At 42.6% G+C, this 27,521-nt stretch overlaps 2 protein-coding genes across 3 annotated transcripts; both read left to right on the forward strand.

Moving 5' to 3' along the window:
• Positions 1-286: 286 nt before the first annotated feature.
• LOC131213957 (cell division cycle and apoptosis regulator protein 1-like) lies at positions 287-11,598 on the forward strand. The gene is made up of 10 exons (XM_058208212.1): positions 287-438; positions 1,792-2,372; positions 3,363-3,556; positions 3,704-4,228; positions 5,540-6,182; positions 6,543-6,666; positions 6,776-8,350; positions 8,425-8,660; positions 10,548-10,663; positions 10,754-11,598. The coding sequence occupies exons 1-10, from the start codon at positions 321-323 to the stop codon at positions 10,995-10,997; spliced, it is 4,356 nt and encodes a 1,451-aa protein (XP_058064195.1). The 5' UTR covers positions 287-320; the 3' UTR covers positions 10,998-11,598.
• Positions 11,599-17,208: 5,610 nt separating this feature from the next.
• LOC131213250 (acetylcholinesterase) lies at positions 17,209-20,563 on the forward strand. 2 transcript variants are annotated; one of them, XR_009156955.1, is made up of 10 exons: positions 17,209-17,495; positions 17,564-17,708; positions 17,786-18,307; positions 18,395-18,602; positions 18,697-18,839; positions 18,979-19,131; positions 19,259-19,422; positions 19,549-19,724; positions 19,788-20,185; positions 20,247-20,563. XR_009156955.1 is itself a non-coding variant. In XM_058207258.1 (9 exons), the coding sequence occupies exons 1-9, from the start codon at positions 17,209-17,211 to the stop codon at positions 19,907-19,909; spliced, it is 1,920 nt and encodes a 639-aa protein (XP_058063241.1). In that variant the 3' UTR covers positions 19,910-20,563. The 2 variants fall into 2 exon arrangements, 1 of the variants encoding a protein (XP_058063241.1); XM_058207258.1 differs by having other exon boundaries at positions 19,788-20,563.
• The last annotated feature ends 6,958 nt before the right edge of the window (positions 20,564-27,521 follow it).

Raw genomic sequence — 27,521 nt, forward strand, 5'->3', positions numbered from 1 at the left:
CCGAATTGCTTTAAAAGACTGGGCTCAAATCAAAATTTGAGTTCTGTTGTACTTCATCGCGGTTCCATCATCGTTCGAATCAGGCCACGTACAGTGTAGTGTTCACCTTGAAAACATAAGTACCTATAGATATAGCTGTAGCGTGCGTACCCCAATTAATACGAAGAAACCCGACAAAAGTTACCGAAAAATCGGTAGCTCCTAAACATTGGTACTATAGGTGTAGGATACAATTAGCTTTTGTTTGATCAGTTTCTGTGTGTGCTGCGGCACAGCTTTGGAAAGGAGGGTTTCGCTCGCTGCCTCGTAGCGTGGCAACAATGGCGTTCAATCAGAAGAACCCTCCGTGGCAGCGCAATGCTGGCCACCAAGGCATCACCAACATGCAAACTATAGTCAGCTTTCCGCAAGCGCAGCCCGTTTACAACCCGAGCATAGGTATGTATTTTTAATAAAATGGATTCATTACTCGTCGTTACAATTTTACTACTAACCAGCACCGGGAAATCGTTTTTATCGAAAGCTATAGATAATACACGAAAAAAGAATGACTTTCGATAAACTAACCTAAAATACGTCCTCCGTAGCTTGTGGCACAGTTTTGATATGTTTTTTTTTAGCTAGTCCAATGATCATCCAATGCGTTTTAGTGCAAACAGTTGCTTGGTCACGCCACCGTTCCTTTGTTTTAGAAATGCTAGGCTATACCAAGCCGTATCCACGTATTTGTTAAAAACCCATTAAAATCAAAATTGCTTTCGCCATCTTGCAACAATTATATGGCGATGGCTCAAAAAATGTATGCTCCGCCAAATCATAGCGCGTGTGCAACACTCACAATGAGGTTGTGTTAACGTTACAATGGATTTTTTTCTACGAATTTGATGGCTGCTGAGCACCTGGTTGAAAGTTTTTGCGGAATGGGCAGGCGGGCAAATGTCTTCAGATGACACTACATTGCTGTGCATCGAGACTTATCGAACGAACACAGGGCAACAATTGGGGTCCATTATTCGCTTTCCGCTTATCTTCTGGCCATTTTTTTCTTCGTAATTAAACGGTGAATAACCTAATTAATCGCTATGCTCATAGAACTATGGTGTTTGCTTGCTAGCTTGTTGCTTGCTGGCAGAGCTTGAAAGTAATTTCCTAGAAACTATGAACAGAAGACAGTCCTCTAACTGGTTGGTTTTGCTTCTGCCCCATCACTTGCCGCTCATTTCGTCGCGCTTTTCTTGCAGAATGTGCTTCTGCTGGGGCTATGGCGAGTGCATGACGCCATCAGACGTTCTCGTCCGGTTCGGTGCTGCGTCGGGTTGCCACGGCCAGCCAGAAGCGCCAACTGCGCGTTCCGCAGTATTTCGCTCACCAGGTTAAGCACCGTGAGTGAAAAGCGGTCGCTAGCAGATCCTCCCTCTCTTATTAGAACCGTGGGCAGAAGAGCATGGCATGTTCTGTTGACTCCACGGTCCCCGTCCACCGGGTACAGTTAGCGGATCTAATAAGCCGTCCCACGTGTTGATATTTTCGGAAAATTTTGAATGTGATGAATTAAAAGGTTTTCCTGGATTGAAAATGTAGCTTTTAACGTGCTTACAATCAACTGCCGCTGACTGCTTCACCGGGCTCATTCAAAACCAAAACTATTCAACTTCACCAGATAGAACGATTTTTCCACATATTTTTTATTGTGTAAACATGTAAACATTTTAGTCTTATTCACTATTTTTCTTTGCCTCTCTACAGAAAGGGTACATCAACAGATTACATAATGTTTCCTATATCCTCCAGGTCTGCAGCAACAGCAAAATATCTCCATTCTGCCTCCAATGGGTCTCCAGCAACAGCAGATTTACTCGCACACAGTGCAGTATCCTGCCGCCCGTACTATAGGCGCGATCAGTTTCCAAAACCAACCGCAACCACAACCGGCCCAAGCCCCGGTGAATCAAAATCCGTCAAAATTCAATCCAAATAACCGAGTATTCAGCGGGACTGGCACGGTGACGAAGACTCATAGCGACTGCGGGTTCATCGATGATGAGGTGTTTTTCCACACGAATGTATGTGTCAAGGGGGTGATTCCGAAGGAAGGCGATCGTGTTCTGGTGGATGCTGCTTACAATTCTAACATGCCGTTCAAATGGAACGCGTCCCGAGTGCAGTTGTTGCACCCAACCAACACAAACTCTCCGGCAACGGGCGCGCATGTGAATACCGCTGGAAGATCGCACGGAGGAACAATTTACAATGCTATTGCGATGGGTTCGCAGGAAGTCGGAAATCGATCCCGTAATCGTTATAGTCCACCTTACAAATCGCCCGACCGGCAATCGCATCGCGCTTCAAACAACCGATCGAACAAGGAAGAGGTAGGTCATTGAATTTTTACACCCAGATAATACGCCAGTGGAGCTTGAAGGCATTTATTCCATATCCCTCCCGGGGCCATAAAGTTGTCACGGAGGAAGAATCCTCGGCAAGGATATAAACGTCGATGAACGTTCTTTTAACAATAAGTACGCGCGTTTAATTCATATAAGTATTCACCATTTGATATGGAGCGCTGGCTTCATTCGTACCTGTTTGAACAACTTTATTACAGTGTTTATATTGTATATGCAAATACAAGTTAGCTTAGCTAGCTTAACCCAAGAAAACAAAAGAATGTATAAAATACGAGGGCGAAAAAATTACTTTCTCTAAACCCTCCGAAGCGCCCGCTTTAGCCCTATCAGCCCCGGTGATAGAGTAGTCGGTAACGCTCTTCGCTGTCACCGCAGCTAGCCAGGGTTCGAATCCCGGGACCGGTTGTCACTCAACCGGCCATGGTTTCGATTCCTAATACCGGCGAGACAGAGGTGGGTTGACGCTGGGTTTAACAACACCGCCCGTGAAAACGAACTGTTACGGATAGCACCAGAGATATTAACAATGTCTTTGGTGCAGGCCAAGACTGCACAGCGGTTATAGCACCAAAGAAGAAGAAACTCTCCGAAACCCATTATATTATAAGATATGTAAATGATATTTTGATATGGTAGTCGGTAACGCTTGTGGACGCAGTTGACCACAGACCTAGGGGTACACGACCTTAAATCAAAATGACATTTATTCATCATAATCTTGTTATGAGAATCCTAAACTAACATTTATCAACTTAAACGAACGATTCCAAAAGAAGATGTTTTCATGTTTTCACATATTATTCACACCCCTTTTAGCTAAACTCCTTTTTCGTTATCCACTGTATACATATTTTCCCCGAATGCAACAACTTTACACTGACTACAGCAATACGTTACCCCATACCAAACTCTAACGCTACATTTTACTTGTTAACATGATTACGGTTTGTGCAGTTTGATGAACCCGAGCGCCGACGTCGCCGTGAGGAACGCGACAATGATCGACCGTATCGCGAAAAGCAACGGGAACGTTCTAACGAACGTCGTGAAAAGGAACGCAGTCCGGTGCGCAGGTCGTCGCCAAAACGCAGACGTGTTCGCTCGGTTCCCCGTTATATGGTACAAGTGCCAAAACATCTTCTAACCATGTAAGACCATAGCATTCAATCTTAAGTTTGATAATATACCTCAGACGCATTTTGCATGCATGTGAATGGAAGAGTCATCACGCACGTCATCGCATTCATCAATATTGTACTCTGAACTAAAACTTCGCCATCTTTTAATGCTTACAGAAAATCTGCAGAAGTAATGGAAGTGCGTCGGCGATATAACAATCTCTACATTCCGTCAGACTTTTTTATCTCGGATATCCGCTGGACAGAATCGTTTCTACCCGGTGAAGCCTTCTCCATTCGCAACTCATGCCAATTTCACATCATGCACAAGGATGTCGAATCGCCAGAGCAACAGCTTGGCCATATTCCCGACGACACCGGCTTAGATCCAGCCGATGCAGACTACCTATATAGTGCAAAAGTGATGCTCATAAGTACGCCTCCTATCGAAGAGTTTTATGAGAAGTGTTTTGCGAAGGGCGAGGACCGCTATGACGTAGAGCGCGACTACATGCATCCTACTAGACTAATCAGTTTTCTCGTTGGTACGCGTGGCAAAAATGAAACTATGGCCATCGGTGGACCTTGGTCACCATCGTTGGATGGACTAAACCCTTACTCCGATCCAACCGTGCTGGTCCGGACGGCGATACGCACTTGTAAAGCAATGACAGGAATTGATCTTTCGAAATGCGCCCACTGGTAGGTATTGTTTACGGTCGGATTTAATATAAAAAAAAAACATAAACATGCTACAGAGAGATTATTTATGTAAACCTAAATCAAACACAGAAATCACTTTGTCCGTTCGCACGGTTTTAAATTCTTTCTGCACTGCGAAACGAACATGGAGCCCTTGCACCTGTTGCACATTATTAAGTCGCCGTTTGGTTGAATTGAGTATATTCCATCGTTAGTCAGATAATGTCAATAAGTGGGATGATACGTTATTTCATACCATTTCAGTTTCTTTCGCTTGCATACCGTCATTTTATGTATACAGGTTCTTTAAATTAATGATCAACCCGCAGTAGAGCTCGAAAGAAACTTTCATTGAGCAACGTGTGTTGGAAGATCGAATTAATCACTTGTGTTTAATATTTCTATGAAAGTGACTGGGTTTTGAATTCCTCCTGGTATTACAGTACACTTAAATCTGCAGTGCTCTCACAAGCATAACGATATAGGTTTATTCAATAGATATTTTCAATGTGTGATTTGTTTCGGTTAGTAAAAATCTAAAGACAGTTAAAAAATCCACCTACACCGTTGCACCTTTGCTTTAGAAATATCAGGGGATGTCTAGTTGTGGTCCTTTATTTCGAAAAAATCCTGTGAAAAAACATTAAGAACTACTCTTTCTACTCTCACACTCTACTCTCACAAACACAACTGTGTCGTGTCAACATCAACTTTATACAAAACGAATGGAGCTCCAGAAAACAGCAATGCGTGTGTGCATTGCGCGTGAGATTTTCGTTGTTTTTGTTTTTAATAGGTTTTTAACAAACTAAGGGTCCACGACTGTGCATCACATGGTTTCTCTAGGTGCGGCGATGTAGGGGGCAAAATTGTCTTTATTATAAACAATGTATAACATTTACCGTACACAACAATTTAATTAAAATCAAATTTTACAATTCCATGCAATAGATGCACTTAGAATCAATAGACAGGTTAGTGTGCAGCGCTTTGCTGAGCCGTGTACACAATGTTAGGAAAAAAAATGTATAGATTCGGGCAGATTAATTTGTCATTTTTCTGCCCCCGCAGCCGTGTCGGATAGTTTGATTGTTCGATTTTTTTTAATTTTTGTCATGACCATTGGGCGTGTTCCCAGATGACAGACAATTTCTATTGGGTTGTTACGTAGGCGTTTCCATGCTCTCGGTAAAAGTCTCTATCAAAGATAATAAGATGAAAGAATCATCGTAGCGCCTCAAATTAATCAAATGCACTATTCTTCTTTTAACATTCTCAATCTGAACTTAAACAATGCTGTATACAACACAGGTACCGTTTCGTGGAGCTCTATTACCGTCGTTCCGAAACCCAGCACAAGGGTCGTTTGATTCCACCACGTGTAGAAACGGTGGTCATATTTCTGCCCGATATGCGCTCCTGCCAGCCAACCCTCTTGGAGTGGGAGCAAACCCGGCTTTGCTACAAAGCTAGCTTGGCCCGCGTTATTAACAGTAGCAGCTCTATTGACAGCGGCGCCGAGGAAGCGAACCAGGGTATTGCTAAACGTAAAACTCAGGATGATGCAGCAGCAACGCTCCTGCAGGGTAAACAGCCTGCATCTTCAGAAGCAACATCGTCGTCACCGTCGTCGATATTGTCATCTGCAGAAACAATAGCAATAGTAGCACCATTGGCCGTAGCCGTAGATCAGAATTCAACGGGTGACACCGACGAAGCGGATGCAACGGCTACGATCGTAACTCCCTCAACAGCAGAAGCAGCAATATCACTAGCAGCAGTTCCGTCAGAACCAGTAGCAGAGTTAACAACAGAAGCAGCCACTGCACCACCATTGTTGGGCGTTGTGTATCCGGCAACATCACAGACAGCAGCATCAACGGTGACAGAAACAGAGCAAGCGGGGAAGCAGCAGTTCGGCACCAACAACACCTCATTAGCATCTTCGATAATGGTAACGCGAATGCTGCTGCGATCGAAGCTGCTACGATGACTCCATCCGCTAGTTAGAACTTTGATCAAAACTAAAATCAAAACGAATCTTTACACAATCTCAGAAACCTTTCTTTTTCACCGCCAGTAAACAGTCGGCTACATCCTGTGGTAATGCAGATGCAGCTTAGTTTTACTGTACGGAAGCTTTGAAGTGTTTTTTTCTCAGATTTGCGATGGAAAGTGCGGTTGCTTTCTGCATTAAGAAAAATGTCACAGTTCGAACAATTTCTATCGATGATTTACAATCGTGGATGATGATGGCATTATCGAAGACTAATATATTGATTTCGTTTGAATATTATTTTGTGTCCATTTATAGGAAGTCTCGGAACCTGGAAAAACACTGAGTGCAGAAACGGATACGATTGATCTTATGGAATACAAAAAGATGAAGGTTGCTGAACTAAAGGCCGAGTTGACTGTTCGTAATCTGCCCACTGACGGTAAGTTACTGAATTTATATCTTTGTGTATAAATTACTTGTACAGCTATTAACAGTACCATTTTCGTTTCATACTTGTGTAATTGTTGTACAATCATTTTCCTTTTTAGGGATTAAAGCTGTGCTCCTATCTCGCCTGTCCGCGGTAATCATTAAGGAGCAGCAACAGAAGCAGCAACAGCAGCTACAGCAGCTACAGCAGCTACAGCAACAGCAGCAGCAGCAGCAGCAGCAGCAGCAGCAGCAGCAGGAGCAGCAGGAGCAGCAGGAGCAGGAGCAGCAGCAGCAGCAGCAAAAACAGCAGCAGGAACAGCAGCAGCAGGAGGAGAAGGAAGAGCAGCAGCACGAGCAGGAACAAGAGCAGCTGCATGAGAAGTCAAATGAGCAGCAGGAACAGCAGCAGAAACAGCAGGACCAACACTCAATGGAAACTGATAATTTAGAAGATGATGTTGAAAATCCTATGACCCTACCTGATGAAGAGATTCTCGTCACAGCCGAGGAGGCAGCGGCGGTAATCAAAGAACTAGAAGCATCACCAGAAATTAAACCTTCGTGCGAACCAGCAATTAACAGTGAAAACACAATTAATCAAGCCGTTGACAATGACGCATCAATGGAAGTTGATAATGACGATGCCGCGTCAATAATGGCAAATACTAAAGTAAAGTCGGAGGGCAAACCAACGGTTCAAAAGGTTAAGCTTAGTGAAAAAGAGCGTCAGCTGTTGGATAAACGCTACGTATTGCCGGAGAAACCACATATTATTGTGCATCCGTCACGTGTTGCTAAGTCGGGAAAGTTTGACTGCTCAGTTATTTCCCTATCGGTGTTGCTTGACTATCGTCCGGAAGATACAAAGGAGTACTCCTTCGAGGTATCGCTGTTCGCCGAGCTATTTAATGACATGCTGGCTCGCGATTTTGGCTTCAAAATCTACAAAGAGTTATGTTTGCTCCCTGCTGCGAAAAAAGAAGGCGATAAGAAGGATGGCACTGCTGATGGGGCGATTTCAAAAACTGTTTCTGAAAGTGGCAAATCAAACGGAGACGATCAAAAACCAACATCTGGAGATAAGGGTGACGATGGTAAACGGGTTGGTGATACGGAAGAGCGTGAGACACGTAAGCGTTCAACGCGTCATCCTGGTGAAAGTGACGAGGATCGTAATGCAAGAGAAAAAGCTGTCAAACCGCACATCAACACGGATCTTCAGCTCTCGTTTCTCTATTTTGACGTTACGCATTGTGGCTACATTTTTGAAAAGGATTTAGAGGAAATCATCTACACACTTGGCCTCAATCTCCCCCGCTCACAAATACGCAAAATAGTGGCCAAAGCTACCGTTCGCGATACATTACATTACCGTAAACTGACGGAACGTCTGCCAATCGATCCAACGGCGGAGGCGCTGGAAGACTCAGAATCCGAACAAAAAAAGCTGCCAGATAATGAAGGCACTGGTAGTGATGCCGCACAGGAGGCCCTTGACGACGGTGCGGGAAAAGCAATATCGGACAAGATCGTGACCGAAATTACTCGTGGTAATACGGACTACAAAATGCAAATCAAACAAAGTCTGGATCGTTTAGTAAACGACCCGGATAGAGAGAAACACCATTCCGGCAGTAATTCAAAGGAATTCGACACAGGAAAGAGCGAAGGAGCATCTTCAATGCAAAACGGTAATATTTTACAAAAAAAAAGATCCGTTCCGTGTGACGTGTTGTGTTTTCTTCTTCTTCGTTTCTTCATAAAGGCTTTTTCGAATACAACGGTTCCATCATTGACGTAGCGAAGATGCTGGAGCGAATGAATCGCACTGAGGCAGAACTGGATACCACAAAGAAATTGTTGCTGATTTCGGAGGTCAATAACGTCGAATTGAGGTCTAACAACAGCCTGACCAACAATAAAGTAAGGGAGTTGGTCGGCGAAACGAAAAACTTGACAAGAAAGTTGATCGATATTGAGCAAACTGTGCGCGATCTTTCGGTAAGTTTTAATATTTCTTGTACATAAACAAAATGTCGAAACGTTTTTCGACACAATTCAATCCAATTCATCTTTCAAAAAATAAGTGTTATAGCGGTGCCGGAGAAGATAGTCTTGGCAACTTCAACTTTGTTGCATTCAAAGTTGATTTTTTAAAAATAAATTCAACCGTTCGCCAAATTTGTAAAAAAAATTCCAAAAGAACTGTAACACACGAGTTTTGCGAGCGTCACAATGCTTTGATTTCATCGAGCTACCTGGTACTCACGAATGCTGAGAGGTTTGTGGGATGAGTACAATATTGGCAACTCCTTTTTTTTCACCTGAGCGCAAGGTTTATCTTTTTTTTCCAACTAGCCGATCCCACGAAATACACTTCACCCAGTTTAAATTTTGTTAATAAAAGCAAATGTACAATATACCTAACAGTGATTGTTTTATCAAATAATAGCAAACTCCGCAAGCTTCGTTTTGCCAACACATGATTTTTGATAATAAAAGCAAGCGTTCATTATTACCTCCAAAATTTATTCTTTTATCGAACATTTGTGATTGAATTTATGGCATTTGTTAAGTGGTTTTGTGGTCATTGGTTTTGAGTTATACTTTAATCCCTCCGCAAACTTCATTCTGCCAAAATATGATTGTTGAAAATAAAAGCCAGCGTTCATTATAACTTTCAACAGCTGTTAAGTCTACGTGGTCATTGGTTTTGAGTTATGCTTTAATCCCTCCGCAAACTTCATTTTCCCAGAAGATGATTGTTAAAATAAAAGCCAGCGTTCATTATTATTTCCAACAGCTATTATTTTAGCGAACATTTGTGATCGAATTTATGTCATCTGTTAAGTGTACGTGGTCATTGGTTTTGAGTTATGCTTTAATCCCTCTGCAAACTTCATTCTCCCAGACTCACATTTGTGATTGAATTTCGGGCATCTGTTAAGTGTACGTGGTCATTGGTTTTGACTTTAATCCCTACCAGCTCCCTGACTTTAATCCCTACCAGCTATCAAAAATCGAATCGCTCACTGATCCATTTACGCACGACGTTAATGCTAATGTCAGACTCACGAAATTTTCAATTGCTTTGTTTGTGAATTATTTTTTCTTTCCTGAAATTTTTATGTTCCATTACGTCGTTTCGTGATTTGTGCATCATTTCTTTACGCACAATGCGCTTTCGTTTCGTCACATCTACACTATACTTCGTCGAATTAGTTGGGTTAGGTTTTTCTACGACAAGTGGCCAAGATTTCTTGGCCACAATGCTTAACATTTGTTCTTAGAGTGCTCCGTCCCTGGCTCATATTTATTTATTTGTGTATTAGTTGCAGCGACTCCCTGATAGACTGTGAATTTCGGTATATTGGAGGTACGCCCGTTCGCTTTCGATTTTAGCGTTGAAGTCCCACAAAAGTGGGTCTTTTCCTTTTCGGTAGGGGTGTGAACGTTTAGGCTCATCTAGTAAACGTTGCTAATCCAAGCAATGTGTTCAGATTACGGGTTGCACACACCCCGCATACGTCAACAGCTAATTTGCCAACAATACACCTAAAACCTGCACCATATGGAGTATGCGGCACAATAGTAAACAAAATATGCAACGAATGAAAAGCATACGATACCAATTAAAATAAAAAAATCATATCACTCGATCTATCAACAATTCCACACAATAACCCAGATAATATTAAAACCATAATCCAAAGCATTGATGCAACCAATCTCTTTCATGAAACATATACCATGAAGCAATCAATCCAATAAAGTTCAGGAAACTCATAGATGTAAAACTCATGAAAGGAGCCATAAGAACATTTCTTCTAGAAATCTTTCTGATGACGCAATCTGTCACGATTGTTTTTTCCTTTTTGTCTAAATCAGAAAAAGAATACCGAATACTATGCAATTATGAACAATGTTTACGACCGTCTGGGTGCCGTTGTACACAAACGAGATCGTAAACGATCCACTTCGACCGTATCATCCAAGCGAGAAAGGTATGTGTAAAGTCTTGTCGAACGACTATCGGTTACAAAACTTACAAGCGTGCCTTTGCTTTTGTTTTTAAATATATTTTGGCGATCCAGCTCCAAGGAAAAATCATCATCTACAGTGTCATCCCGCTACAAGGAGAGAGAATCTTTGCCAGAAATAAAGAAGGAGGGAGAGAAAGATAAAGAGAAAAGTAAGATCAAAGAGGCCAGCGGCGGAATAGTTGACGAACACCGCAAGGAGACTATCGAAGACACGAAGACATTGGACACAGCTGACCCGACCATACCGCAGACATCTGGCAAGACAAGCATCGTAGCAAATAAGAGCCAAGAATGAGCTATCTTGAAGCTTCGGCGCAATGATAGGTTTTAGTTGATTCTGCGCAAAACATTCAATTTTATTCATAGGTTTAAGTTAAGAGCGCAATTGCGCCACGCTTGTTTTTCATTTTATAATTAACAAACTAATCTTGTTTTGGCAAGCAAGCAGTTCACGTTTCTTGTGTAGTAGAAGCGCATTACTACCAACAGCAGGTTCAGATTAATAATTACTGATTTGCATTACTGTACTCTTAGTGTACTCGAATAGAGGAGCGGTTCGCAACCACTAGCTTCTATGGAGCAGCAGATACGCACGGAGAGCGGATCGGAAAGGAGCAGATGCGCACGGAATTTTCTAACACCATTCACAATTTAATTAATCTCAGTATTTGCATCATCGCGCATAGCAAGGCATGCTTACTGCTAGCCTTAAAACACATTTTTTTCATTTTGATTTTACGTTTACTTGCATGATTTTTTAAGCTACGCGAACATTGGAATGTACTGCTACCACTGTTCTGCGAACCAATTGTACAATAAACAAAATATCTTTTTTTAATTTTTCTAATTGTAAATACCACAATCAAGAGCAAAATAAAATAAAATGTACTTATGCACACTTTCTGTTCTCAAATGAAATGTTCTCACGAATGGATGGCTCAAAACATTCTAGTGAGATTTGATGACCAGTTTTTGTTAAGTTAGGTTTTTAATGTGTAACTATGCACCCTTTGCTATACTGTTGCAAAGCGCATCACCATTCGGATCAAATTATGCTCATGAATGATGCTTGATTGCTCTAACTTATGTACGGATAATTGTCCTCTAATGATGAACTCATGCGTTAAATGTCCTAACTGACTAGTTATGTTCATCCTATATAATTTGAAGATATTTTTGTAACACTGGCGAGTGAAAAAAAGTAACCACTCGTACTTTGCGTAATGCTTGGATTAGCGTTTTTATTCCATATGCTCCTTATTCCCCTGTGATCTTCCGATCAATTGTAGGATAGGCAGAGGAATGCTACTAATCAGCACTTAACAGGTTTAACACCGTGCAATAAGGTCTATTTCCCGATGTCGTCATTGTATTGTTACAGGTAAACATGGTCTTAATGATTTCTCAAGGCCTCCACACACTGCCGACGGAAAGATCGGAGCGTAAATTTCGACACGTAACTAATGTTTTCTAATTGTTTAAATTGACTAAATGTGTCTAATTGTTTTCGCCCGAACGACAGGGCGAACGACTTTTCTGTTGCCGTTCGCAACCGGTGTGATAGGTTCGAAAAAGTGACGTAACGAAATTTACGTGTGTGGAGGGCTTTTAAAAGTGCAGTGGTAGAGAACTCTGACATCCTTGCTGTCAAATGAGCTAATCGGTAAAAACTCATTCAACCGCTGGTCTCGACTGGCCTTTGGTCGCTGCCCTTCGGCGGTCCATTTCTCCTGCCACCAGCTGATGGTGCGCAGGCGCTCCCTCGGCTCAGGGTCATCGTCGTCACCCCCGCTGCCGCTGCCGGTGGCTGTTGTTATTGACGCCTCCTCCGTCCGATGTAGCGTTCATCCCCTTACAGTCCAGGCGTCGTCGGTTACTCTTCACGTGGAGGCCGTAGGTCCGCTGCTGGCACCGTAAAGGCCGGTCCACACGCTGTGATTTGTCTGTGCGATGTGATTGCACATTTCCGTTCCCGGTGTGTGGAGGGCTTTAAAGGCAATTTGTGCGATTTGTCGTAGCGATCTGTGGAGCGCCCACACGCTACGATTTATTATGAATCGCAGATCCGACACGTTGTGGTCTATCTATGCCTATGTCTACACATGTCTTTCCACCATCACCACACGCACCCTTGTATGGAAATTGGACAGATATTGATGCTCGTTTGCTCAGATTTTCTAGATCTGCGTCGATGGCCGACAACGACCGACATTGTTGCAATTTCGCTGTCCACACGCTACGATTTTTCTGCGCAGTCAAATCGTAGCATGTGGAGCGGGATCAACGCTCTAATTCCAATTCCAGCGACGCTTAAGGCACCCGACGTCATAAACCACCCCCGATCACGTCGATAAATGAAGCGCGTATCGTTCAACAATTGCTACAACTTTAATAAATGCGGACCGGTCCGTTCTTTTAAGATGAAAAAAAGAAGCAATGTATTAAATCCGAAACCGTGACCGTGTTGAAAATGAAACTTCAAGAATTTGACTAGCTTAGCAGATATTACAACCCCAAACCGTGACAGGGGAGTAGGTTTCAGTGGCGCTTGAAACTTGTCAAGCTTCTATTGAAATACGCGAACCGAACCAAAACAATACAAAATCAAAATTATCCACGATGTGTCTGTGAAAGAAGAGGCTTGGTGGTTCCGAGAGGGTTCTGTGAAAACAGAGGTACAACTGTTGACTGTCCAGCTGATAGCCTTTCCAAATCCAGAATAGCCAATCTTTTTTTCTGTCTCTATCTGTGATACGATCAGCTACGAACAGCGAGGCATAGTACAGGGAGAAGAGTTTTGTTTTATTTTTTTTTCTAAATATTACAGGAACGGGTTAGGCCGTTTTCGTAATTTTGCAAAGTTCGTTTGAAAAATGTTCAATTGCTCAATTCGTACATCGTCATTGGTTTTGCAGATAAAAATGCAATAAAAGTCATTTCATTTAAAAACAAACCGGTTTGAGTGTGTGCAAACGCGCGTAGTGTATTTATTTTCAATTTAATCCTCCACAAAATCGTCCTTCAATCCTCCACACGAACGAAGATGCATGGCACACATCATTTTGCTGCTGCTGAACGGCTGAACCAATCGTTCTGTTAAGCAGAGCGAGATTGGCCACATGTTGTAGGAAACGTTAAAGTGCGAGAGGCAAATTTAGGAAGAGCGAACGACCGACGGCAGGAGGCAACTCGTGGTGTTTTGTACTATATGGTATACTCTCTCGCCCCCAAAGGCACACCACTTTCCCAGAATCGATATCTAAGTGTTTCCTCCTCTCGTGCGGCTGCATAACTGTGTCGCATGTGTGTGTCGCGCTTGTGCGGGGGACAGAGACAGCGATAGTGGGCGAGCGTAAGTGAGCGTGCACGTTCGTATCGTACACACGATGCTGCTGATAACTAGGAGCTGCCTCGGGAGCTGTTTTGCACGTCAGTTTCAGTTGAGCTGTCGAAAGATTACCATTTTGATACACTTGTATATTTGGTTAAGTATCTACATTGCCCAGTAAAAGCGGTTGGCGCAGGACGACGACGAGGACGACGACTACGCCACATTCAAACATACACGAACAGCGCGGCAGTTGAAGGGCCGAGTTGATTTCAGTTCCCCATCGCCTACTATCGCCGTACGGAATTGTTGTTTGTACCGTGCCGTGAACTATTCTAATTAGTATTTGGTCACCCACTTGTGTTGTGTGCGTGTGTGTGTGTCGAAATTTGGTGTGCATTTTAAGTCACCTCCCCCTCGGTTCGCGGTCAAAATGCGGCACACCGCTTGTGACTGGCAGTGAACGGAATTGTAGGCAGCCTGCTGTGTTCGGTGGCGTCCAGAGCCTCCACAACGCACCGGTCGACCAGTTTTTCACTATACAACGGTGCGCGGGAGCCCGCAATCACTACTACACGATCGTCCTGAACCTGCACCCTCCGGCGGTGCCGAGCCCCAAAGCAAAGAAGGACAGCCAATCAACCCCAACGTGCTGCGGCCTCGGACCTCGTACACATACTATACACATATCGATGGTTACATGTGGCAGGTGACTCCTTTTTTGGTTTGTTCCGTTCCGATTTGTACCACTTAGACCAAGTAGTAAACCCAACCCAATAGCTGGAAGCCCGAATACGACCTGAAGCACCTGAAACAATAGCGATAGCGGGGATGGGAGAAACAGGATGAGCCGCAACGGACGGACGGACGGGCGGGTCGTCCTGTTGGTAGCCCTTAGGTGCCCCGCCGAAATTGAGCTCCTTTGAAGTGGGTTTTCCTCCAGCGGTAGCAGGACAGGGAAGTGAAAGAGGGTGGAGGAGAGGCGGGGCAGCGATGTGAAGGTATGGAGTTTTGCACCTGACACGGTTAACCCTGGAGACGACGGGCGTGTGTGTAGTAGCAAGAACGGCTAAGCGCGGCTGCCCGCCGTACAATAATTTCTCGAAAATCAATACTACGCGACGCTTCTTCGTATTGGATGATCGGTGGTGGCGGTGGCGCCGGGGAGTGGGAGGCGAACAGTAGAACTGTTTCCGGGGTGTGGGAAGGGGGGGAAAGTGTGGCGCGTAGTGGGGAAAATGTTCTTGCTTCGAGTGTTCAATTCCCAGGACTGCACATAACTACGACACTACTACGGGTTTGTGGGGAAAAGTGTGTGCATCCCGGGCGCATTTCTTGATGACACCGCACCGTGTACCGATTGTGTTCCGCTCCATAATTCCCAATAGAACTGTCTACCTTTGACGGCGGTGTAGTAAGAAAATTCCACTACCAAAACCGCTCAAGGTCATTAGACACATTGGCGGGCGGGCCTGTTCCGGTGACTTCCGGGGGCCATGGGAGCAATGCCAAGTGGCGCAAGCACCCAAGTGGATTGTGTTCCGTGGACGAGGACTTTTTTGGCCGAGTAATAGTAATAATGCTCAATTTCATATAATATAAATAATAACATTTAAAAAAAATATAGTTTCTCGATACGGTATCCTTGCTTGCGAGCCCTTGCACCCGCAGCCAACTGGCGTGTACAGCACAGCAACTCCCCACGAAAGGAAGGAGTCCGTGCTGCTGGGGATCTGTGGAATGTGTTCCAGTGTCCGACGGTAATTGCGACTCGTGTGTGATCTACAAGCTCCAAGCTATGCGATACGTTTGTGCTCTCGAGATGAGGATGCTCTTTGCCATAGTTACCGTATGGGAGTTTGCATCACCAATAGCAGGCAGTGGCAGCAGCACACCCACACACCCACACGCGAAATTATATAACAGTGTGCATACCTTGTGCACATGTAAAGGTATAAAATTATGGTGTGCTTTTCGCTTTCTTTTTACTTTCAGTTCACTTAAGGTAATCACTTTCGCTGGGCATCGTGCCGCCTGCCGAGCACAGAAAATTAGGGATTGATTGGTGGGCAGAAGAGACGCAACGTCACGCACCCGCCACTGCCACTTGCCGCCATCGCCAGCACCCCGTCACTTCCTTTCCATGGTTGCGCCTTTTTCTCCTCTGCGTGCATGTATGCGCGCGTGTGCGTGTGTTTTCGTCCTTCATGTCATGTACTTGTATCCCAGGATTTGTTGGGTCAGTGATCTGGATTGTCATGGTGCCTGTCCCTTACACAAGAGCAGGGTGGGTGGTGGTGGTGGGGAGGTCGTCTTCGAAACGCTGATCCGAATTCTCCGGAGCCCCTGGTCGACGGGTGAGAGAAGGAGGAAGGGTGAGGAAGGGGCTGTTTGTGTTGGATTGATCTGGATGGCGGTTGGGAGATTCAATTGTTTTAATGCATCCAATTTCTTTCAATTATCCTCGTTAAAGGGTATTTAATGATTTTCTCGCGGCGCGTTTCGGGTCGCGACGCGTTGTCTGGGACCCCGGGACATATGCGGGTGTGTCTGTGGACGGTTTTCATAGTTACCGTTACGCTATGCTGCGTGCCGTTTTGATTCCCGGTAATCCAAATACTTGATTATCCGGCCAACTGAGCCATGTCTAATATTTTCCCTGTGTGAGACCATGTGAGACATTATTAGAGAGGAAAAGGCACCCAGGATCTACTATTTATAGTGATTTTTGGGGCGTTGGACAGTTTTACCGTTTCGCTAGCGCCCAGGGACTCCTAGGTCGGATTCTAGCTTTCAAAACGTCTGGACGCGTTCGCTGCCCCCGGGCCAGTCCGATACGGTCTCGGACGTTAGACGGTCGGGAGTTTGTAGTCGGATCTCAGCGTTTCTGGAGCTTGTGAATTTCGTTTAAATGGCAGCTAATTTTAATTTTTACAGGTCATCACTGTTCAAACTACTGCTGATTCTGTGCTGTGAAGGATAATGCGAAGTTCCAGCTGGTAAAGCCAGTCGAAATTGATTCTGGCACTCCACGTCTACTACGAACCGCCACTTCAAAACGAGCAAGCTGCGCGAACTCACTCCCAGTTTCCCACGCCGGCTGCTTCTTCCTGCCTGCCGCGGTCTGGAAGAACGCAGTCTAGCCGCAAAGGCCACGATGTTTACGATGCGCTGCTGCATGACCGGCCGATCGCCACGTTTGGGTGCACTGGCACTGGTGCTTCTTGGAGCTACTGTGATATGTCCCGCGTACGGCATCATCGATCGCTTGGTGGTGCAAACCAGCAGCGGCCCGATACGGGGCCGCTCGACCATGGTGCAGGGCCGCGAGGTGCATGTCTTCAATGGGGTACCATTCGCCAAGCCGCCGGTGGACAGCCTGCGCTTCAAGAAGCCCGTCCCGGCGGAACCGTGGCATGGGGTGCTCGACGCAACCAGACTACCTCCATCGTGCATACAGGAACGGTAAGTCGTCATCGAGTTGGTTCACACAGCCGAGCCAACAGGTTGAAATCTGGTCCTTCTCCATTCAGGTATGAATATTTCCCCGGCTTCGCGGGCGAAGAAATGTGGAATCCAAACACCAATGTCTCCGAAGACTGTCTATATCTGAACATATGGGTACCAACAAAAACTCGGCTTCGTCACGGACGTGGGTTGAATTTCGGTAGTAATGACGTGAGTAGTGTTGCGCCATTTTAACGTTGGCACTTCTTTGTAACCGCTGCGGGCCGTTATATGTTTGCTTCTTCTAGTACTTTCAAGACGATGAGGACTTTCAACGCCAGCATCAGTCCAAAGGCGGCCTGGCCATGTTGGTTTGGATCTATGGTGGGGGTTTCATGAGCGGCACCTCGACGCTAGATACCTACAACGCGGAGATACTGTCCGCCGTCGGTAACGTAATCGTTGCTTCCATGCAGTACCGTGTGGGCGCGTTCGGGTTCCTGTACCTGGCACCGTACCTGAACGGGCTCGAGGAGGAAGCGCCGGGCAATATGGGATTGTGGGATCAAGCACTCGCCATACGTTGGCTGAAGGAGAATGCGAAAGCGTTCGGTGGCGATCCAGACCTGATCACACTCTTCGGTGAGTCCGCGGGTGGTAGCTCGGTAAGTCTGCACCTGCTGTCGCCCGTCACGCGGGGCCTGTCAACCCGCGGTATTCTGCAATCTGGTACGCTGAACGCGCCATGGAGTCATATGACCGCCGAGAAGGCCCTGCAAGTGGCCGAAGGTCTGATTGACGATTGTAACTGCAATCTAACTATGCTAAAGGTACGTAGAGTCTAGCGCTACACATACGCGAGATTGCTATGCTCTGTTGTTGCACCCGGTAACACACCCGGCAACGGCTGTTTCCAGGAATCTCCACACACCGTGATGCAGTGCATGAGAAATGTTGACGCGAAGACCATCTCCGTGCAGCAGTGGAATTCATATTCGGGCATCCTCGGCTTTCCCTCCGCCCCCACCATCGATGGCGTGTTCATGACCACCGATCCGATGACGATGCTGCGTGAGGTTAACTTGACTGGAATTGATATACTTGTGGGCAGTAATCGGGACGAAGGTATAAACACCCATCCACTAAAATAAGAAATGTATAGTGCAAATTGTTTTCGATTTGTTTATTCTTCTATTTCTTTATCCATAACTCAAACCAGGTACATACTTTCTACTGTACGACTTCATTGATTATTTCGAAAAAGATGCAGCCACCTCGTTACCTAGAGAAAAGTTTCTCGAAATCATGAACACCATTTTCAACAAAGCATCCGAACCGGAGCGTGAAGCAATTATATTTCAGGTATAGATTCCTAGTCGATGATGCACTTCTGCTGTGTGGTGTACAAAACACTCTCTATACTATCTAATTACATGTCCGTCATCTGAATATGCGATTTTTCGAAAAATATTGTGATTCTTTGCTTTTATTTGCCTTATAGTACACCGGATGGGAAAGCGGCAACGATGGGTATCAAAATCAGCACCAAGTTGGGCGAGCAGTAGGCGATCACTTCTTTATCTGTCCCACCAACGAATTTGCATTAGGCCTTGCGGAGCGTGGTGCCCTCGTGCATTACTACTACTTCACACATGTGAGTTTATTAGTACACCACCCAAATTGTCGATGATGCCACATTGTTCGGATATGCGAAGTCTTGGAAGAGTGGTGGTGCCTTTTCGGATTGTGCAGATTGTAATAAAGCTTCAATCATCCAATAGCGAACCAGTACCTCCCTATGGGGTGAATGGATGGGAGTTTTGCATGGCGACGAGGTGGAGTACATCTTCGGCCAGCCAATGAACGCCTCTTTACAATATCGACAGCGAGAGCGGGATTTAAGCCGACGGATGGTACTATCTGTTAGTGAATTTGCGCGCTCAGGGTATGCATAAAAGGGTTATCCTACAGTTTCCGGTATTACGTAGTGCATGTTAACAGATTTTTCTCACTCTCTTTTCCTCCTTCTTTCCATTCGTCTATGCTACTCGTGTCACATATTAAAACACAGCAATCCGGCATTAGAAGGTGAGCACTGGCCGCTATACACCAAAGATAACCCAATCTTCTTTCTCTTCAACGCCGAAGGAGAAGATGATCTTCGAGGAGAAAAGTATGGGCGAGGGCCGATGGCAACGTCGTGCGCGTTTTGGAACGACTTTTTACCGCGACTGCGTGCCTGGTCTGGTATGTGAACCGTCAATATCGAAGCCACACCATTTTATTTATACTCTAATCTCCCATTTGCAGTTCCCGCGAAGACTCCCTGCAATTTGCTCGACCAAGTTTCAGTGGGCAGCATTATGCCAACAATGCCTGTCGTAATAGTGTTCTTAGTTTTGCTCTTGGCAATAAGAAGCTTGGAAAAGTAAGCGACTGACGCTGGCGCATTTGGTGCACTGCATGGCGTGTACGACAGTCCGCTGCATAATACTTCTACAGTAATTCATATTGAAATGGATATACATACAACAACAAAAAATATACAACCAGTCACTAGTTGTGGTCGTAGTGATCAAAAAATTCCAAGGAGCTTTTCTGATGAGGCGCAGGCGCTTATCATCACTACGAAAACGAAAATCTAAGAATCTCATGAAACCTGGAAAGAGTAAAGCGGTCGTCAATCGCAGGCTGTTTAGACGGAGTCGGTATGTTCAGGGTGATGCGCTTTTTAAGAAAGGATGGATAAAACCCGAACCTCTGTTACAGATACATATCATGTGCTTGAAGACTTATGAAACATTGCTGTGTAGCTATACTAGAAGATAGACAATTAATATGTTTAGAGTGATTGCTAGAGCAAGCAGCTATAATACGCCAGCGTACGTATATATGCAAAACAACAAAAACCAAAAGATGAAAGTGGTAATTTAAGTCTTACAATATTCTTATGGCATTCATTTCACTTCCGTGAACATACGTTGTTACTTGTTATTTTTATTCTTCCTTTTGAGTTTTATCAAACATTATATCCGTCGTTTAGATGTGCCGCAAGCGTGCCGACATTTGACTGCTTGTTTTTTAACAAGAATACTAACGTGACCGATTAATACTTTTGAGGTGTTTGAATGTTGCTGTGCAAAAATATAAAAAGGGAATATCTACAACAACGCTGTAAACCAATACATATCATGTGAAACTGAGAAAAAATTTAGATATTAATATACAAAATGAGTAAAACAAACAAATAGCCAGTAAGCGGACAACAAAGCTACCACTTTATAATGAAAGCTTTTTAAGACCATGACAAAGAGTAAAAGTGAACAACACAGAAGAAAAGGATGGGCAGTACAGTGGATACGGCTTTATTGCTGTATAGTATCGATTGATTTTTTGAAAATAGTCAGTATAATAATAATATACGCGATGCGGTCTTATGATCAAATATCATCATGCATGTGATTCATACGATGTTTAGAAATTAGAAATGTGGGTGGGGAGCGAAGTGAATGAAATATATTATTTAAACAAAAAACTAAGGAAAATGGTAAAAAAACTAAAGTAGACTATGGATTATGTATGCGTAGTTAATCTGACATGAAAATATGATAAACAGAAACATAAAAATATAAATGCAAAACCAACTTAGAATGGGCGTTGTGCACTTCATATGAATTACTAAAAGCCAGACACATATCCCGGTGCTTTAACCGTTATCATAATTATACCGCAGATCAGTAGTGAAAACCTATCAACTGTATACAAAGGTCACAAAATCAGTGTGAGCTAATCGAACTAATCGTAAGACATACTCGTAGCCGAACTGTAGGAAGCAATTCATTGCATAGAATGCAATCGTCTGTACTATTTCCAATCCATCATGTATTACCTCCGTGCGGATTTGTGCGCGTGACGAGTGGTCGGTGACTTTTTTTACTACTCCGAATTTAATTAATTTGAATGAAATACAAAGCAAGAAATTATCAGTATCTAAGATGTATACAATTTATAAATTCAAGATAGCATATTTATAGAAGACGAAGAAAAGTAACGAATACCCATAGTTCGAAGCTCTAGTTACCACACCTCCACAGATACACAGGGCACTGAATTTAATTGTTTCGTGTACAATGTAGATGCTAATTTTCGTAAGTTAAAATGCCAATATGGGGAAATAAGTACGTATTATAAAGAAAAAGGAAAATAGCAAATAATTCTTATGCATGTTCTATCACCTATTTTGGTGGAATCAAAAAAGCAACAATCTTATCATATTATTACAATGGCCTTCTAGAGACAAGGAAAGATAAACACTGAGAACATATTTTTTTACAGGTTTAGTAAACAAGTACTGTAGGGTTGGAAATCTGCAAAACTGTCTACCTTGTAGATAACAATAATGATATTGATAGGGATATTGATACAAATAAAAAAAACACAGAGTAATAGTAGGACTAAAAATGCCAATCATAATATGATAACAGTAATCAATAGTTGAACACTCAAAAACAATACATATCGTAAGGAAACAATTTAGTAAGCGTGCGTTATAAGAGTATGTCGTGTGTGTCGACGTGTGTCACGTAAACAAAACAAACACAAATCCAAACGCACACACACACACAAACATACATATTTCAAACAAACACACACAAACCTAAATTCAAACATGAAATTATTACTTTAGCAACGTTTAGAAATTTTTAGAAAGAGATGTTAGATGAACTACAATCTCTAAAAACTCCTAGAGAATAGAGGCGAACAATTGCGATTGCTTTTGGGGCTAGCTTCGCAGGTTGTTTGTTTGTCTGCTATAGTATTCCCATGTCTCCAACTATAACCACAATGAACCATTATCACAGGTGATGACACTATAGAAAATTGTGTACAAAAAGAGGATAAAAGGAGCACGAGAGATAAGGAGAGAAAGAAAGAGAGAGTATGAGAGAGTGAGACAGAATATAGCGTTGCAGTTCACCACGCATTGTACATGCAATTTATATTATACAAGGGCAGGCTTATTTTTCACCTGTATATTTATTTCAGCAGCGTACTCCAACGATATAAAGTCAAAAGACGGCATGTTAAGGTGCTAGGTTTTTCTTGCAGTCTTCTATGGGTCGATCATTGAAGAAAACGCAATATTTATATATGTATAGCATATACATGGTTGTCCCTAGTATTAACATCTAATAAACATGTATGGTGACCTATATATGTACACGAGCCTTTTTCTGGTTTGATTGTTTTCGTTACCTATACGCAAAAGTATGTTAAAAAATAGAAAAAACCAAGTTTCAATTATGTGTAGATACGACACAGCATATATGTAGGTTTGTGTGCAACGCTCATAAAATCACCTCTACGTAAAGGTTCGTTAGTTCTACAATTTTATGTTGAAAACCCTAATTGAAAAATTGAAAACTACTCTGTCAAGCGAATACGTTGAAAAAAGTAATTGAGTAACGAAAAAGCGAGGTAGCGGCAGATAAACAATTGACTAGTTGACGATTGACTGTGTAACATGAGTTTGGGAAAAATGTGAGTTGTTTGAGTGCCAAAAATCTTTGAAACGACCACAGTTAATTATTGAATTACCATTTTTAGTTTTGAAACGCAGAACTGATTTCGTACTACCGAGAGTACAGTAATTATTTCTTATTGATTATACATCCTTCCGTGCTCTTCATAAGGCAAACAGGTTTGGTATCTAATGCAGCGTGCAAATTTTGCAGTGTGGAAAAGGTTCAATGCAATAATTTCCACGCTGGCTGTAACGTTATATTATTTTAGGGTTAGATTCTGCCTAGAATATTAGGCCTTTTCTTTGCTTTCTTCAATTAAAAAGCTTACGAATATATAAGGGCTCCAATGACAATAATAATAAGTACTCACTATGTTTGCTCGAAAATTGCTCGATGTTAGAATGCTTTATATTCGTGGCTTGTCAAGAAATAGATTCCTATGTTTGAGTTTATCGCTCACTCATTAATGCCGTAGTTTGTATATTATATAATAATAACATAGATGTCCTTTTAAAGAATTAGTGAAGACAACAATGCTTAAAAGCTTTACCATAAACGAAGCATTTCAAGCTTTGTGGCTGTTAAAACTTACATATCTAGACTAGTGCCTATCTTTGACAAAAAAAAACAAAACAACAATTTCAATGAAAAAAGCAACCTGACAATTTGAAGCAACCTGACTTTAAGCGCATTTAAACAGCAGAAGGCGAGTATTCGAAAGTAGGCAGTAGTAACATTAAGCTTCTTTGAAATTGAAAAACGATTACAGTAAGCATTGCACACGTTTATACATATGCAAAGCACGACAGCAGAAAGTGACTATAACGAGAAATCAAATCTTTATTTATCTAGGGTTTAATCCAAAACTTGTTTCGAATTTTAGATTCGAAAATTACCAAACACATATACAATGCACTGGATGAGCCATATTGTAACGCTGTTTTGTCTCCAATTGTTACAAAATTATGTTTTCAAGTGGTACAAAGCATTCTGCTAAACGAAGAAGAACGAGAGTAGAAGCGATTGCAAATAAAGACAGAGAATACGGATCGACCTCTTATATGATAAACTTCTAACAAAATGAAACACAATGAAACATGTATAATATATGCTAGACTAAAGTTAATTAATATTACAAAACGGCAATAATAATATCATAGTAACACCCAGTCACTCTCCTAAGCATGTCTAGCCCAAACACGTTTCTAAACAGCAACATAAAAAATACATGAGTCGTACATTTGTATCGCATTCGCCCATGGGGCCAGCAATTAGCAATGCTACCAGTTTGGCACATTCGGAAATCAATTTGAGCCACTTTATAAACAATTCCTGAACCAAGCAAAATTAAATAGCCCATAGGTCACACACGTGCTTAAACTACTCAACAGCAGTTTGCATAGTGCAGTATTGAACGTCCAACGTTGTAGAACTGTTGAAAGCCATTGCGATACGGACAGTCCTTCGGATACATGTTGTTTTAAATGCTACCTTTTTATAATAGACCATTAAATGAAATCATTCTTGGAAACTGGAAACCTTTGAATAGCTCTTGGTAATAATCTCACCACAGGATTCATAGTTGTGCAAGCACAATACAGCTGAAATCGAATTCGTGAAAAGTTTAGCAAACGGTAGGGAGAGCAACGTGATTGAAATGAAGACGTGAAAACACATCGCCATCGAAATTGAACGAGAGCCAGTAGAAAACGTAGTACTGAAGCATGTTGCACTTGCAGTGAACGTGAAGATGAAATGCACCAAGCGCTACCTTTAATTACTTAAGGCAGTATTACGCGACGCTGGCGAATGCTTTATCGAAACAGAAAGCACTCCAGTTATTTGAATGATAATTTAGTTTAGACGCCTCGGTTTTGGTATTACTTCGCAACGCAGTTCTGGCTCCCCCCGATTGGACTATCGAGCAGTTTTAGAACTACCCTTGATTTTGACACGCTTTGTACTTTAACGTGTTGTGAATACTTTCGATATAGTCGTGCGATGCGACAACGTAAGGCTTACAAAGTGTCCGCGGAGTCCAATAGTAGAGTAGTATTTAAACTCATACTATGCATAAAAAAATGCAGAGTGATTATGTAGAAAATCTACAAAAATCAAAGTATTCTAAGACACTTTGCTAACAAACCTTCCATGTATATATATTTTAAAAAACAAGAAAATGAAGCAATGCAATGGGTGCAGATCACGCCATTCCTAGCGCGAATGGCACACCAACTATCAATACAATGTTTGAGTATTAATTTCCAACGCATACTCATACGTATTCATTCATCTAACCATATATGGGAGGTCAACAAAAACAGGAATGTTTCTGTTGGTGACACTCTGTAGGGCGTGTCACAGCCATATTGATTGAACCTCGTGTCAATTCTTTACTATAAAGTACATGATAGCTGATACTAGTAGTATTGTGGATGTGCTTTCGCTAGCTAAGCTCGATGATAAAAAGTAGAAGTAACAAAAACCTATATAAATCGCTACTTGGCACAGTTAACGTGTTGAGATAAACTCGACAGAGCATATCAATGTCCGTAGTCCCGTTAATTACAAATGTGGCGTGGCGTGGCGTATGAAGCGTTTTTGGAGTGAATAACATTTGTACTTAGCGAACCCCAATGTACACTTTTGACAAAAACTACATATTTATAGACATTCCAATCCACGTCCCCGTTCGCCTCCACTTTTCTAAGTTTGATAAAACGAGCTAACACAATTTAGGCGTTGCGACAAACGGGGTTCTATGTTACTCCTTTTGCGAGACTGGAACCCGTGTGGACAAGTAGATTTCCGTTCGGTGTATTGCATGTCCTCTGTCCACCTGTATTAAGAATCTGCTGTTTGTACTGAGCTGCACATTACGTAATTGAGCAACAGGAGTCACACGAAAAAAGGCCCCGAGCCTAGTGTTAGAGACTTCGTACCGTGGCTTTACATTGAATCGAAAGTATTTGATAAGAAAAGGGGAAGCAAATAAGTCTCATACTAAAAGACAAACACAAGGAAAAACGCCATTCATGTGCTTCATACGGATGTTTGTTACGTACGCACGTATTGTTACTGGAGTGGTCCTCAAGGCAACTAAGATTTTACTAGCAACCTTTATCGTAACCAGCGTAGAGAAATGCAAATGTAAACCAAGAAAGTGGACGTAGGAAAGCATATACCTGTTAACGTTGTCAGGTTAGACATTTCTAGGGCTGCTATGTTTTAATCTTCGGTTTCTCTCACGAACCGGAAACACTAGGCTGGTGTTCCGTAATGCTCAAAGACCAGAAAGAGAATGAAAAACAAAACAGCAAAACAAAAGAAAGGCGTGTGATCGTAATAGAGATCCCTCTGATCCTTCTGCTCTAGGAAGGCAAATGTGTTGATCCTATTTCTGTTTAACTTGTCGATTTACTGTTATTACAGAAAACCCGCATTAGGGCGAGATGGCAACATGATGGGGTTTTTCGGTTTGGTAGGCTGGTGTAGATAAATACTCGCTCTAAATGCTTTAGCCCCAACTCGAAACATTATGCCATTCATTTATGAACGTTGGCTCTCCGCCACCCATAGAACGCTTCTCACAGGAAGATGATCGGCGATGCTGGGTTATATGTTTGACATATCGCAGTAATTTATTCCAAATGGTTCCAAGAACGAATTACAAGTAAGGTAGTTGAGCATGTCACATAAACCATCGCCAGAAAAACTTATCTGGAGTGTAGGTTGAATACGTACGCGGCAAAGCACCCGATTGACTGTTAGCATATTGTCAGTATTTCAACGACCCCAACTCAAGAACCAAAGGATAATATGTTTAGCGTTAAAGTAACAGTTTATGTATACAAAACTACCACAAAACCTGTATGCTTTTAGTTTTAGTTTAGTTTATGCGAAACAGAGAAAGAAATTATGAGAAATAAATCTATTAGCACATACCCGTAAATTGGTTGTTTACGTGAACGGAAAAGGTTTGTTATGCAAACCAAAATTATTCGTATTACATAAAAACAAATACAGTAGAATATTTCCATCTATCGTTGGCCATTCTCCAAGTTCTTCAGTAAACTTCAACGGCCTACATTCACATGTTAACAATCCACTACCACTAGATAAAACCAGCGATTTCAATATACCTATTTATACCATGATGTCATTTTTACACGTGTACATAACAACAACAAAATCCTTATTGTGACTTCCTGTCTTTATTATCTCTAAACAATGATAAATTTATCAAAGATAACTGTAATAGATAAAAAGATTTATAGACGTTTTATTACAACAAAACGCATAAATGTTTACACTTTGTCGATCACAATTTTTACATAGAGAGCCTTTGCTCTGTACGCACTTTCCGTGTACGCATGTTTTTGCATGTATTGCAAATATTTGTAGTCTCATTGTAATTACAATATCCTAGTTAACTTCAAGTGCGTACAAAAACCGTGGCACTTGTAGTTGGTATACCAGCTTCGTGCGGGTTGTGTCTTGAAGTCTGAAATTCTGAAGC

This window comes from Anopheles bellator, chromosome X (genome assembly GCF_943735745.2).
Source record: "Anopheles bellator chromosome X, idAnoBellAS_SP24_06.2, whole genome shotgun sequence".
NCBI lineage: Eukaryota > Metazoa > Arthropoda > Insecta > Diptera > Culicidae > Anopheles > Anopheles bellator.